The sequence below is a fragment of the Condylostylus longicornis genome, unplaced genomic scaffold (assembly GCF_029603195.1).
Source record: "Condylostylus longicornis isolate FDR11 unplaced genomic scaffold, ASM2960319v2 ptg000114l, whole genome shotgun sequence".
Taxonomy (NCBI): Eukaryota; Metazoa; Arthropoda; class Insecta; order Diptera; family Dolichopodidae; genus Condylostylus; species Condylostylus longicornis.
Window position 1 is genome coordinate 608279 of NW_026578082.1, and position 14963 is coordinate 623241.

General features: G+C 23.8%; 1 protein-coding gene across 3 annotated transcripts in view; it reads right to left on the bottom strand.

Moving 5' to 3' along the window:
* LOC129614652 (scavenger receptor class B member 1-like) overlaps window positions 1–14963 on the bottom strand; it is a 94979-nt gene that overhangs the window by 14388 nt on the left and 65628 nt on the right. For all 3 annotated transcript variants that reach the window (XM_055529382.1, XM_055529383.1, XM_055529381.1), the window contains one exon: window positions 5136–5388. In XM_055529382.1, coding sequence (XP_055385357.1) covers window positions 5136–5388 — 253 coding nt within the window. The remainder of the gene's footprint in view (window positions 1–5135; window positions 5389–14963) is intronic.

Below are 14963 nucleotides of genomic sequence, written 5' to 3' on the forward strand. Positions count from 1 at the left end.
TTTTTTTTAAAGCTTAAAAATGGATTTTAATTGCCATATTTTAAAAATATGACATTATTTTGTGAATAATGAACAGGTGTTTTAGGAAGATGATTGTGAGCTACTGAAATTTAATAATTATTTCTTTTATGGTTAAACAGAATACAAAAAATATTATTTAATAATTATATAGAAATTACAGTTTTTTTTTTCAGGAATTTTAAGACATAATGCCATTTACAAATCAGCTAATTACGAAGAAATTATGATTTATTGTAAATAAATGCAATGAAAACCTATGCGAATATCTGGATTTAAAATTTAATTAATTGTAATTTAAAACAAAATATTTATTTTTTTCATGTTAATTGAAATATTTGCTGATTAATTTTATAAAATTTATAATTATTTCTTAAGAAATTACTTAATATTTTTATAATCATTAAAGAATTTTTGTATTTCAAAGTACAAATTGGCTCACGATTTTGTTAACATTAAAGTGAAACAATTAATCTAATAATTTGTCAATGTTAATTGTCAAAATTTATTAAAGTTTTAATCACGTTCTGTCAAAGCAAATAAATTGAAAATAAAAATACATAATTGAATATTATTTTTTATATTATCATTTAAATTGAATTTTATTAAGAGATTCTGAATTGAAAATAATATTATATGTTTACAAAATATTGACGTAAAGGAGAGAGAGAGAAAGAGAAAAGAAAGAGAGATGCAGATTTATACAACAAAATTTTGCAAGTTTGTATTTTGTGTACTGTAATACATTACAAGAAGCACATGTAATTTAATAGTTTTGTTCTGGTTCCTGACTCCCGAGTAGTGTTGTCAATTCTTTCTTGCTCAATTTACCACCGTTAGTTTAAAAATTTTCATTTTTTCCTTTCCAAAACCCTATTCTTCCCATATAATTTCCCATTAAGAAATTTAAGACTGTACTTAAATAAAATACGTATGTACGTATATAATAATTTTTCCAATTGCATAACTTAATAATGATAACAGGTAAATAATATTATATAAGTTTAAGAGCTTCAAAATAAATAAAAGGACTTTTTATTTTCGATCAAGTGAAAAAGACTTTTTATTATCAAAATGCATTTGGTCATAAAGAAAAGATTTAAAATTTAAAAAAAATAGTATGTTAATCAATTAATGAAACGTTATCAATGAAATTTCCCACGATTTTTGGGTTTTTTCCCTTTAAGGCTTTAAAATTCCCACAAAATGGGAAATTTCCCACAATTTAACAACATTTCTCAAGAAAGAAGTACTCTCTCTCTCTTCAGATTACATTACTTAAATATTCTTTCAAACTTTCAATTCAATGTCAAAACTATTTGTCAATAAAAACTTTGACGTATTAGGTATATATATGTTGTAATTTTCCTCAAATTACTTAATATTGTTTTAACAGAAATTAAAGTTTTAAGTAGTTTTAATGACCTAATCAAAAGATTTTATTAAATTACATCAGTGAGCTTCTAAAATGTTGAGATTTTTATGAGATTTTTAAGATTTTACTAAGATTACATGTAAATTTCTTAATACAAATTTAAAATTAATTTTATTATATAGATTAATGAGCCTGATAAAATGTCGCACTTTATTTTACCCAATTTTAAATAATAATTTGAAATTTATGCTAAAACAAAAAATTTGTAAGCATTTTGTAAATATCATGTAAAATTTTGTAATCTCCTTTTTTTATTTGCATGCAGGTAAGATGTCAAAAAACAAGGTATGTGTATGAGAGAAAATTATGAAACTAATCTACTTGCATCCATCATCATTATTATATGAAATTTTTTTTTTATGTTTCTCAGGTACCCAAGTAACTATAAGTTGTTGATTTTCACGTAATATTACATGTTAGGTGCTAAATAGCTTTATTATGCATATTTTTCTATAATTTCATCTTTTATCGCTAGATATAAATTCTTTTATTAATAGCGATCCCAACTATAAATTATATGCGATTTCTTTTTCATCATTAAAATTTTTCTTTAAACTTTCAATTTTTTTTTTTTTTTTGAGTTTGTTTCTCATCTTTCATCATTACTGAATTGTTTTAAAACATGACAATAGATAAAATTGATGTAGTTAACTATGGGATAACTCATAGATATTATAAAATTTATAAAATATTTTTAATATTGAATTTAAAGTTATCCTACTTTAATCCATATTTGCGATTCTGTAAACCGAAAACCGCATAAAATTAAACTGTAAATTTTATGGGGCGTATAATTTGAATATCTACAGATGACAAAGAAATGTCATTTGTGCATTTATAAAGAAGCCTCTCAAGCAATAATTTTAAAGATGATTGTTTTAAATAAAATTTGTGCAATGGCAGTCATAAATTTTAAAACATTTAAATATTATTAGTTAGAGTTATGAATGGAGAAAGAAATTCATAATATTTTAACACTATTTATGTAATTAGGAGAAATAATGGCGCATGATTCTATATGTAAAATTTTTTATAAGTTTAATATAATTGCAAAAATTTTGAATTCATTTACTTATAAGATAAAAATAAATTTTGTAAAGCAATTTGTAGTTTCTTTTAAATACACACATATATAGATATGTATGAATGTATGCATATGTAGGTATTATGTTGCAAGGTATTATTTTATTCTAAAAAAACTACAGTGCCACCTTGAAAGAGGTACATTCACAGTCCCACTCACAGTCCTTGGCCCCTATGATGATTGTTCAAACATTTTTGCCCATTCGAAAAATAGAATTTATTGATTATAATTTTAATTTATATACTTGCTTATGATGGATGAATTGAATAATATTTTATATTTTAAAATCTCTCTAGAATTCAATTATAAATTTTCATTGACAGTTTTGACAACATTTTGACATAATTTTAAGAAATGTTGATTGCATATTTCAATAATACTTTAACAACTATTAATATAGCAGTCGATAGACAGTATTATCATTACGATAATCACGAATAAACAGACGAGTGCCATCTATGAATTATAAATAAAAGCTTTTGTGACATTTTTTTTTCCAAATTTTCAGTTTTTTACTAAAATAATTGATTTGACCTTGTAACGATTATAAATTTCAAATTCGATTTGCAAAAATATCGATATCAAATTCTTATTAAGTCAAACAATATCGGCTGATTGACATAACTTGGATTGTTTTCCACCAAATAAAATCAAATATACAAGAAAACTAAAGTCGTATTTTTTTATACAAGTATGTATGAAAATTGCACAATAGGGTACAAATATGAATTAAATTTATTGTATAGACTTCATTTACTTTTTCATGTTTCTCCTCTTCTTTTTGTCATTTTATTACACAAAAAAAAATGCTAAAATTATTTATTATTTGTCACAAGATTTTATGGGCTCCTATACCTAACATCTATGTTTTCTACATATACATTTTATTTCGTGGTTTGTTACATGATAACAATTCATTTCTGTTGAATGAATTTGAAATAAACTCGTATTAGATCATGATGAGTGATGATGAATAAGTGTGCATCGTGACATAAAGCACAGGGAGTAGGTATAATGTAGATAATTTAATTTGAGTTAGTGTGTCAATAGTGGTTGACACAAAAATTTATTTTAGAAGCATTTTTTTTTTGTGTAAATTTAAATTTTTGCTTAAATTAATAAATTTGATAAAATATTTAAATTAGGAATTTGTGATTATAAGATTATGGGAAAAAAAACTCACTCGATTTGTAAGAGAGTTTATTTACCTATACTTTTTTTTTTGTTTTTGTTCGTTTGTACTGTTTATATTAATTGCACTTATAGGGTTAATAAATAAAGCCCACATACATAATGACGCATGAAAAGTATAGTTTTTGCAATTAAATAAAAGTTGAGTAATAGAATTTAGGTATTGTACGTGAAAATTTATTTTTTCATTACATGAAGTAAAAGAGTATTGTAGGGTGCATGTGAATGTATATATAGCATTTTGTATTGTTTCTGGGTGAGATAATGAGTGATGATTTTTGAGGAAGAAAACAATAATGTTAATATATAGAAGAAGAGAAGATAATGTGCATTTTGCATTAAAATTTTATGTAAGCGCTAAGCATTTTTTTTTTCTCTTTCATTTTTACGTATATTTGAGAAAATTTTAAATAATATAAAATATTGCCATTGTTTCTTTTATAGGAAAAACAAGGAGACAATAATGGAATTCGATGAGAATTTCGGTTAGTAGAATGCAATGTAGCGAAATGAATACAATTTTGATTGAATGTGAAAATTAATTACGAAATTTGCAATATACAATTAAAAGATAAAACACATAACTTAACTTGATTTTATGTGAAACCAAAAAAAAAATTGACATTAATTTGAATAATAAATTTGAAACCGCAATGGTAATTACATAGGTGCGTATAATGATTAATTTAATCGCATTTTATATTACAAAATGCATAATAACATATGATACGTTTAATAATTATAGTGAAAATTATGTAATATGTTTGATATTATGTAGTTTTCAATAAGAAAACATAAAAATATGCAGAATGAACGGGATATATGTGTCATACATGTGAGAATATCTTAGATTTTGTATACAAAAAAAATATAGCCCAAGAATTTTCGTTTAACAGCTTAAAAAGCTAAGTTATTCATTCCGGATATAGTTAACTGTATGAATTTGCTTTCCTACAATATGTTTGATTACAGAAACAACATGTTTGATTGCAGAGTAACAACGTGTTAGATTGTAGAGTATCAACATGTTTGATTGTAGAGTAACAACATGTTTGATTGTAGAGTAATAGCATGTTTGATCATAGAGCAACAACATGTTTGATTGTAGAGTAGAGTAGAACTTGTTTAAGTAACACAACGTTTGATTGTATATTACCACCATGTTTAGTTTAAAAACAACTTTGATTGCATTCTAACTATAATATATAGAGCAGTACAATGTGTATCTAATGATATGTTGTTTTCAACGAATTATTCGTAACAAGATCAAAATGTAGAAACTAAGTCAATAACGTAATCATTTCTTTTGAATATTTGAATAGTCTTTTTTAATACATGTAAAAATTTGCATCATTCAAATGGATACAATATATAAAACAAAATATGAAACAAAACATATATACTTACGCATATACATAAGGTCCTAATTCATCTAATACAGCTTTTGTTCCATTATTTAAGAAATCATCAGCATTTGTAACATTATATACATAAACTTTAATCATTGGTTCAACTGGTGGTTTTGCCCACCATCCAAATGTTTGAGTTCCATTTCTAAGTGCAATTTGATGATCTATAACTAATCTAACTACTGACATAAAACCACATGTGACTAGAATACCCAATATTATTAAACATAATGCAAATGCTATCGCAAACCCTGTAAAGAAAAACAAGCAACAAAAAAATTTAATTAATATTTTAAAATTAAATAATTGAATATTTTTTTAAATTGAATTGACAATTTTTCAATTTTGCCAAACGTGTATAGTACCTTAATCCTCTCTCAATTGAAATTCGACTTTAAAATCATTACAAGTCATAGCGTTTGAGTTTTAAATTTGTTTTCATCAATGAATTTTAAAAGTATATTTTCTTATTGTTGATAATAAATTGACATGTACATACTTCAAATGTTGCCAACAGTAATTGTAAAAAATTTAAAGGTCAAATTGTTTCAAGTAAACCGAATTAATCAAAATATTAAGCATACATTCAAAAGGTTATTGGAATTTCGTAAATATTTATTAAATTATCGGCTTATACAGAGGAAATAAATCAAAATTAATATAATTGAATTTTAAATTCATTTTCAGGCACAATAAAGTATTAATCTTTATTATACTGAGATTTATGAAAAAAAAAATTATCTGTACTTTTTTTTTCATCTATTGTAACAGAATTTTTTTATTACAAATATAAAACTAATCAAAAAAATTATGTAATCGATGAAAAAACAATTCGAGAAAAAATAAAATAACTAATCAAATTTTTAAACGCAATAAATCAGTCATCTTAGCCAGTTTCCGGAAGGTAAAAATTGTAAAACCATAAGATTTTAACAAATTTTAACAAAATGCAAGTGAAAAAAACACAAAAACTCATTAATTTTAAATTAAATTAATCTTCGATTTACCACTATTGATGGATGTGAAAGAAAGAGATAAAGAAAAATATTCACTTTTACAAATTGTTTTCTTATCTATTCAAATGTGTACGCTTAAAATTAATCGAAGATTTTTTTATTATTTATTTTATTGAAATTCCACAAGAAAAACTTCCTAAAATTAAAGAAAAAAAAAATTTTTTTTTTTAATTGTTTTAACTTCCCATACTTCTCCAAGCCTATAAGAAAAAAAATCTCACCAGGGAGATAACCTTCATCTATTACAAAACAAGAAAATCAAAACTTTTTTTAATAATATTCTTAAAGACAGAAATGAATGCCAACAGAAGCGCTGCTATCGCTTTTTACACTTTCAATACAAAAAAAAAAACAAAACAAAACAATTAAAAAAAACCTTCATAACCATTGTGAATGACCATATGGTTACCCAAATCTATTTTTTTTTACACTAGCTTTTTATTGGTACACAAGTGTAAGTTTTTTTTTTTGGTGAAAAACTAAAAGCATTATTCAAAATGCATCGCACACCACAAATCGCTTCACGCAGTTTATTGAAGGTAATGAAAGCAATTTCAATTTTTCATTTAATATTTTTTTTTAAATAATTATTAATTAAAAATATTTTATAGAACTGCAATTATGTAAAAAATAATAATTTCCTATGTAAAATTTTCAAACAGCAGAAAATGGAAATTAATTTCTTATAACAATGGCCCAGTATAACACATTTTTTCCTTAATTTAATTAAAATTTTTTATAATTTTCTTTTAACACTTTTTCATTTGTTTCACGCGGTCTCAATATTTTTCTCATAACAAAGCAATATTAAATATACCCTTGCTTTGATGAAAATATTTGGTAAATTAGGGAGTTTATGAAAATTTTGTACTAAAAAAGGTACATTACACTGCAATCTAATCATCTAACACTCCGGGCGCATAACACTCTCAACATTACCACGCGATTGCACCTAAATGTAAAATTTTCCCGTAGGTGTCTTAATATGGTTATGATTATATGGAAAATAAATTTCGAAATGAAAATGTCCCATAGAAGACGTTCCATATTAAAATGTTCCATTAAAATTTAGAATATTTTGTCAACTACTCCAGAGTAATTTAGAGTCTTACAGAAATAGATCGTATGCAATGTCAAAATTTTTTTGGACAATATGACAGAACTTACCTATACACTGCTATAACAAGTAATACCATAAATTGAGGAAAAAAATATTTCTGTATCTATGGTAAAGGGTTCCAGGAATGCAAGTTGCATATATAAAGAAGATAAGCATTTTAAAACACCCTGCATTCTAAAATGAAGGGAAATTTTATTAATACGAATGCACAACTATTTCGATGTCAAAAACAAATAAATTTTTTTTTTTGTAAATAAATTTTATATTTCAATTACGGAGTTTATTTGCCCAATATAAAGCTTACAATAATTAATTTATTAATTTTTTTTTTATATAAATATAATATTAAAATTCTATAAATACCGGTTTTAATAATAAATTTAAATTAGTTCTTTTCTTTTAGTATTTGTGACATTACATTAAAAAAATTACTTGCATAATGCCTAATAATTATAAATTCTGGTATTTTTTTTCTTGGGCCAATATAGTAAACTGGTTTCCTTTCATATCGAACATAATATTTCTATTTTAATATTAAATATTTCCTATAAATTGTTATTTAAGTGTAAATAAACTATGATAAAAGTAAAAAAACAAAGTGAAAAATAAATTCTTTAAACAAGTTTCTATTACTGTCCGCTAGTTATAATAAATTGACATTTAATATTCATGGGTTACACAATTATATTTAAAGACTTAATTAATATAGATGAATTAATTTTTAATTTTTTATTAAATAATAAAATTTAAAAGGATTTTACATAAGATTTTTATTAAGGTACATATATGTATTCATTTTTAGCAGATATAATAACATTATTGTATAGAAAATGTAGTTCAAAGGACAAGGGCGATTAATTTCTTGTAGAAAAAAAAATTGTATGACTAATATCTTCATTGCTGAATTGACATTTAGTATGTCAATAACTCTAGTTTAGTATGACAGTTATTTTTACTTGGATGTCATCTATTGACAAACAGCTTTATTGCATTCTGAAACGTAACATCAGTTTTGTTATTATTTTTTTATTATTTACAAAATTGTACTTATCACCTCATAATTAATAGTTTTCATTTAATTTCTTTATATAAATTCATATAATTTCTTTATATATGTACAATTATTATTTATTATTAGAGGGCTTTTAAGAATTTGAAATATTCATTTTAATTGTTATTTGTTATTTACGTTCTATTGCGTATCGCAGTCACTTAATGTGACAAACGAAATTTAGGCTATAAAAAGGCTTCGATTTGCATTTTGGCTTTAATTTTGCTTTTTCATCAGTCAAGATCAAAAAAAAAATATTGAAAATTATTCTTATAAAAATTTTTTCAGTAGAAAAATATAATTTCTAAAAGTTTTGTGCAATATAAATTGTTGACAAAACCGTGGATAACAAAATTGTGTTCATATACCTTTCTAAATTCTGCGGTTACCTGTTTTTTAGATGAATAGCTAATCAATTAGTCAGTTAAGGTGTCAAATAACCGAACTCGTGAGAACTCGTCAATGTTTGTTTCTCTGATCACTATAACTAGAGCCTAAACTTTAAAACAATAGAAACGCATAATGTCTGCATACACTTTGGGTTTCTACTGTAATATTTTTTTAATCTGAATTTATTTGTTTTTTTGCTTATAATTTTTTTTTAAGTTTATGTTTTGGTTTCTGATTTTTATGTTAACAAATTGTTCTTGTATGAAATATAGAAATTCGCTTCACTTTTTTAAAAATGGCTTCACTTTTTGAATATTTCGGCTCCCCATTCAAAAAATTAAACGACAACCCTGGCGACACCACTTTTCACAATAAATTTACTAACGGGATTTTTCATGAATTTCTAGTTTTTACGTTTTTAGATTTTTAGTTCTTCAACATTATTCAAACAGAGCCCGATGATCCGAAAAATAACTCTTTAGCTAAAATTTATACACGATATCAGTATTTGAAAATAGCACATAATTCAAACATATTAATTAACAATATTAAAAAAATAGCAATTATAATTAAATTAATAAATTTAAATTTAAAATTACTACACAAAATTATAATAATTTTTTCCCATATACTAAAAAAAAATAAATTAAATCATTATTTAAAATAAATTTTCTGACATAGTTAGCACGTTATAGCATACATATACACATACAATTTTAGCATAATCAAACTGACATTTACACTAAACATAATGAACACAACTGCAAATGTGCATAATGAGAATAAAATTATTAAGTATTTTGAATGCTTTTTTTAACTCTTTTGTGCATATTTTAAGCGTATGTGATTTTAATGATAAAATGTTATTGTCAAGTCTCAAGTATTTAATTTTTTTTTTTATTATTACATCTCATTTACCTGTGCAGAAGATCACATTCAATGCAAAGTATTTTTAGAAAATCGTTTTTATGTTTTTTTTTTTCTCTTCATTTTTTTCATTTCAATTTCAAATCAAAAATTTCGGTCAAGGTTCATTGTTTATTAGATTAGAAGTAAAGTAATTTTTTAATACTCAAAGTTATTTTAACAATAATTTACTTTTGCTTTTTTAAATATTAAATAATAATCTTTAAGATCTTGGCGAGTGCTTTATGAAATTCATTAATTTTAATTTTTTAATATCTTTCATTCTACTAAAGTACCTTGTATAGTCTATTTTAATTGTTTCAGAATATTTAACGAATTTTAATATTGAAGCAGTTCTTTTAATATTTAATAATATAAAATAAATTAAATTTAAAATGACTAATTAAATATACACATACACAGAAGCGGATCTATCACATATGCAAAGTAAGCAATTGTAATGGACGCCAGAAGGCAGGAGCACCGCATTGAAAACTTAAAAAAAAAAACAAGTCTAAAAAATAAAAATATCTTTCAATTATTTCCATTAGATAGTTTTTAAAGTTGTTTTTCTATTTACAGCAATAATAACTTGATAACATCTACAAACATTGCTGAGCACAAAGCTGAAATTTTAATTCCAATCCTTAATTCTATGACTTATCTTGTTGAATGCATGAAAAAATTGTAAGAAAGTGATTTATTATCATTATGCGCAATGTGTAATGTGTATTACTTATTTTTCACTCCTTTAAAAAAATAGCGGAAGGGGCGCAAATTTCGGAAACTGCGTAAGGCGCTCATTTACCAGAACCGGTTCTGTATACATAGTCCAAATTGTAGTTACTTTATTCTCAAACCAAGTATTTTATATAAACAAATTATATAATTTCATTCTATAGAGTAGACGATCAACTAATTTTTAATGATATTTAAATATTTAGTAAATGATGCTATCGAAACCCTATTATTTTCTTATAATACCGTAATCTCAAGGTATGGTGAACGAGTTCTATTTAATTTTTTTTTTTTGAAATTACAAGTAATTGCTATCGCAATAATATACAATTATTATTAATAGCAAACATTATACGAATATCAAATTAAAAAATTTTGAAAAACTAATAATTTATTTATTATACAAAATTATTAATTGTTATATTCAGATAATAATTATAATACTTATTATAATTTACAGTGTTTGAGTTAAAAATGCTGTGATATAATACAGAAAGAGATTGAGTACTTAATATTAAAGACTAATTACTATTTTACATAAAATCTTCCTATTTAATTAAAGCTTTACAAAAATTTGGTAAAAAAATTTTATTAGAAAAATTCTTTAAATGGAATGTTTAAGTGTCAAAGTAGATTTTTTTTACATAAAATAAATATAAAAAGAATTTCTAAAATAAATTTTTTAAACGATTATTGAACCTGACTGATGCGAATATTTTGTTTGGCCAAAAATTTATGTAAAATTATTCATTGATTTCTTATTTACCATCTTTTAAGTTTTTCATATTTTGTTTATCCACCAACACTTATATTGGGTAATTATCACATAAATATTGATAATAATTATAAATATATTTGAGATCTTTGTCAAGAGGTCTTTCTTTACAATTATTCTTGTGTGAAGTCCCATTTACACATTATTAGTAATGAAAGTATGTTAACAGAGAAGCAAAACAAAATATTCTTTAAAATTCTAGGAAATGTTAATTATTATTAATCAATTATTTTAATTAGTATAATTTACTCTTACTGTTAGAAATAAAAAATTAGTGACATTATTACGAATTTGTCACTAGGACTAGATCGTAGCTAAGTATGACCGATTTATCTAGCATTGATATAAATTGAAAGTTGGTTGGCTTACATTTATGCCGTGTTAAATCAAGGGCTTTCACAATTGTTTCATGTCTATTAAAAACAACGGTTCCCATATAACGGGAGCTCCGATTAAGACTGGACATTCGCGAAAAAATTACAGAATGATTCATTCTCTTCCCTCTTCTTTACAGTTTCTTACACAAGTCTGCGATCTGTTAAAGTCAATACGACTCTATAGAGCACTTTTATTGAGAGCAAATCAAAGAACAAGGAGTTTGTATAAAAAAAATTTTTAAGTAACTTAGTTATTTTTATCAGTGTACGACTAATTATCATTAAGCCATACTCCGCTTATTTGTATAATGATTTGGCATTATTGTATCACTTAACAAAATATGGAATGATTTTTCTTAAATTTGTATATGTAAACATGGAGTGGGCTGAAAAAAATTATAATTAACACTTTTAAAAAAAAATTTTTCATTATGTTTGGAATAAAATATGAATTTGTAATAGCTATTATTTATTCTTACTAAATAAGTAATATGTAAAATGAGTAGGTATAATAAGTATGTGCAAATATAGAATACAAAAATATTTTTTTAGAAATACTTCTATAAAATATTTCAATAAATCACATTTGAAGGCTGTAAAATTTATGAATTTAATTAAAATTGGTAAGATTGCGAAGAGGATTTTTTTTATTAATAAATTCCAATTATTCGTACTTGTATAAGACGGCAACACTGTTGGGATATATAAAAATCTCATTATTTCTCTAAATAGGAATGCATTGTCGCTTTTTTATGCTTTCCAATTTTTCTCATAAATGAAATCGAATTTAAAATATCCAGTATTGGGTGGTTGTGTAGTTGAAATGCAAAAATAATTTGCAAGTTAATTTGCAACACTGCACGATTTCGAGATTTCAGCTTGCCAAGTATACTTAATTTTTATCACAAATGTCAAAATTTCAAGTTAAAGCAATTTACTTTTAAAAATCTTTAATTAAAATCTAAGTAAATAATTTTTATTAATATTGGTTTCGGCTGATCTCACAAAATTAATATAAAAAAAAAAGAAATTTTTAATTTTTTCATTAAATTTTACTATTTATTTAAATATTATTTTAATTAAACTAAATTTATTCTGTGATATGCATTATTTGAATTTAAATTCAATGTATATTACTCTGTATTGAAATAATTAAAGAAAATACGATTTAAATATAATAGAAAATCAAAAATTAAATAAATTTTTTTTTTACATTACTCTATGCGATTTATTCAAAATTATGAATGGTTAATTACAATGGTTTGGAATATAAAATAATTCACATGAATTTTTATAGTTTTGGGAAATTTTGAATACAAATTTTGAATACAAAACTAACATTATTAGAGAGTCTACAACTCCACATTAAGTCATACACTATAAGTTATGAATTATATTCACAGCATATTGAGCAGGTTAGGTTCATTTATTGATTTTATTTTCTATTTTGAACAATATTTTGTTTTTATATTCAATGTTTTCGATACAAATTATGGAATTCTATACTATTGTAATTTTCTTTGCTATAATTTAAAGTAAATCGAATTAGTCAAGCAAAACGTATTATTTTTTTTATTGTAATTTTTTATTAAAAAAAAAAATTTATTTAAATTTTAAAAACATTTTCACTTTTAGTCTGTTTTCATTTTTGCTATATCTGGACTGGATGGATTTTTAAGATTTAGAAAAAACGATTCAATAGCTTTATATTTTATTGCAATTGAAATTCGATCTTGTTCAAATTCACCCTTTCAACTGGCTGAACTAGTCACCAGAAGTATCAATTGAATATATTGGTTTTTATTGATAACATTATGGACAAAAATGGGTATTTAAATATTTTGAGAAATAATATAAAGCCAAATGCCGAAAAAATGGGTATTAATGCGCGATCATTCATGTTTCAACAAGTTAACGACCCTAAACATTGTGCGAAAATCGTTAAGGAATGGCTAATTTTAAATGTGTCAAAGCAGTTACATTCACCTCCATACCTGACCTAAACCCGATAGAAAATTTGTGGGGTTTATTGGAACGGATCGAAACTTAAAAATAGGAAGACTGAAATACATTAATAAATGTCCCCCAGCCGTGCGTCTTTATATTTCAAACTTTTAATTAAATCGAAATTGTTGTGGGCTCCTGGTGGTATACGCAATTTCATTTAATTAGAAATATAAAGTGAAACTGAAAGTTTAATTGTTTAAAGAATTTGTAAGCATACAAAAATTTTTTTAAAGCATACTTTAACATCAGTTTAACAAGAAAAAAGAATTCGCCAATAAAAAAAACACAGAATTCTCAATATTCTACATTTTATATGCAAATTATTTTAATTTAACACCCTTAAGGGAATTTTATTTGTTGCGAGAATAGTTAACACCTATCTATAAGGAAGTTTTCGAGCATGCGCCTAAAAATTTAACAAAAAATATTTGATTCGTCCATAGATTTTTGTTTGTAAACACAAATTTTATATTTTTGAGTGTTTGTAAATTAAAAAATTAATTAAATCCGAATTCAATTAAATTTTTATAAATAATAAATATTTTCAGAATGTTTTCAGACAAAGCTCTGTTCATACAGTAAATTTGAATACTGTCGGTATATTGAAAATATTGTCTAAATTAAATTTTTTGCTAAATATGCTTTTCCTCAGTATTCATTAAGGTCAGTTCTCAGAACTGTTGCCCCTTCTTTAAATTTTCTCTAATACTTCTTCAAATTCAATTAAGCCAATTCATATCCTGGATCAATTTAAATTTGTATAATAGTTTCCGAATTTCATTATAACATTGTTCAAATTGGATATAAGCGGATCCAGCTTATTTATTAAATCACTTATTAGATGCGTGTTAGAAACGATAATATAATTATATTAATTAAATATTTTTTTTCCCTCGGATACTTGTATACAAAAAATTAACGTAATTAACATCTTATTAATTTTTATTTACCATTTTTTGTCTTTTAAAAGAAAATCGCAATCTTTTTAAAATACTTTAAAAATTCTTTTAATTTATTAACTAAAATTATATTGTTAATTGCTAAATACTTAAATTGTCTCCAAATGTATTTATTTATTTTATTTTAGTAAATTGACACATTTAATTTAAGTTGATGTACAAACATATTGTGTAGTGATAGTAAACAAATCACATATTGACAACATTTTGCAAAATGTGAAATAACATAATTTTCATATACAATCCATAGATGGCGTTATGTCGTATTCTCCAATTATTTTTTAATGATGTTTAATAAAGTTCGTGTCACGAAATGATTGATCACTAATAAAATTTATTTTTCCCCGAACACAAAACAAAAAATTGCAATTTTGCCAAATTTCAAATTTTGGCTTAAAAAAAAATACAAAAATTGTTAAAAAATAATAATGGAGACTCTTGATCGCATAGGTACCAACGAATAGGTAATCACTTTTTTTCTTTTTTA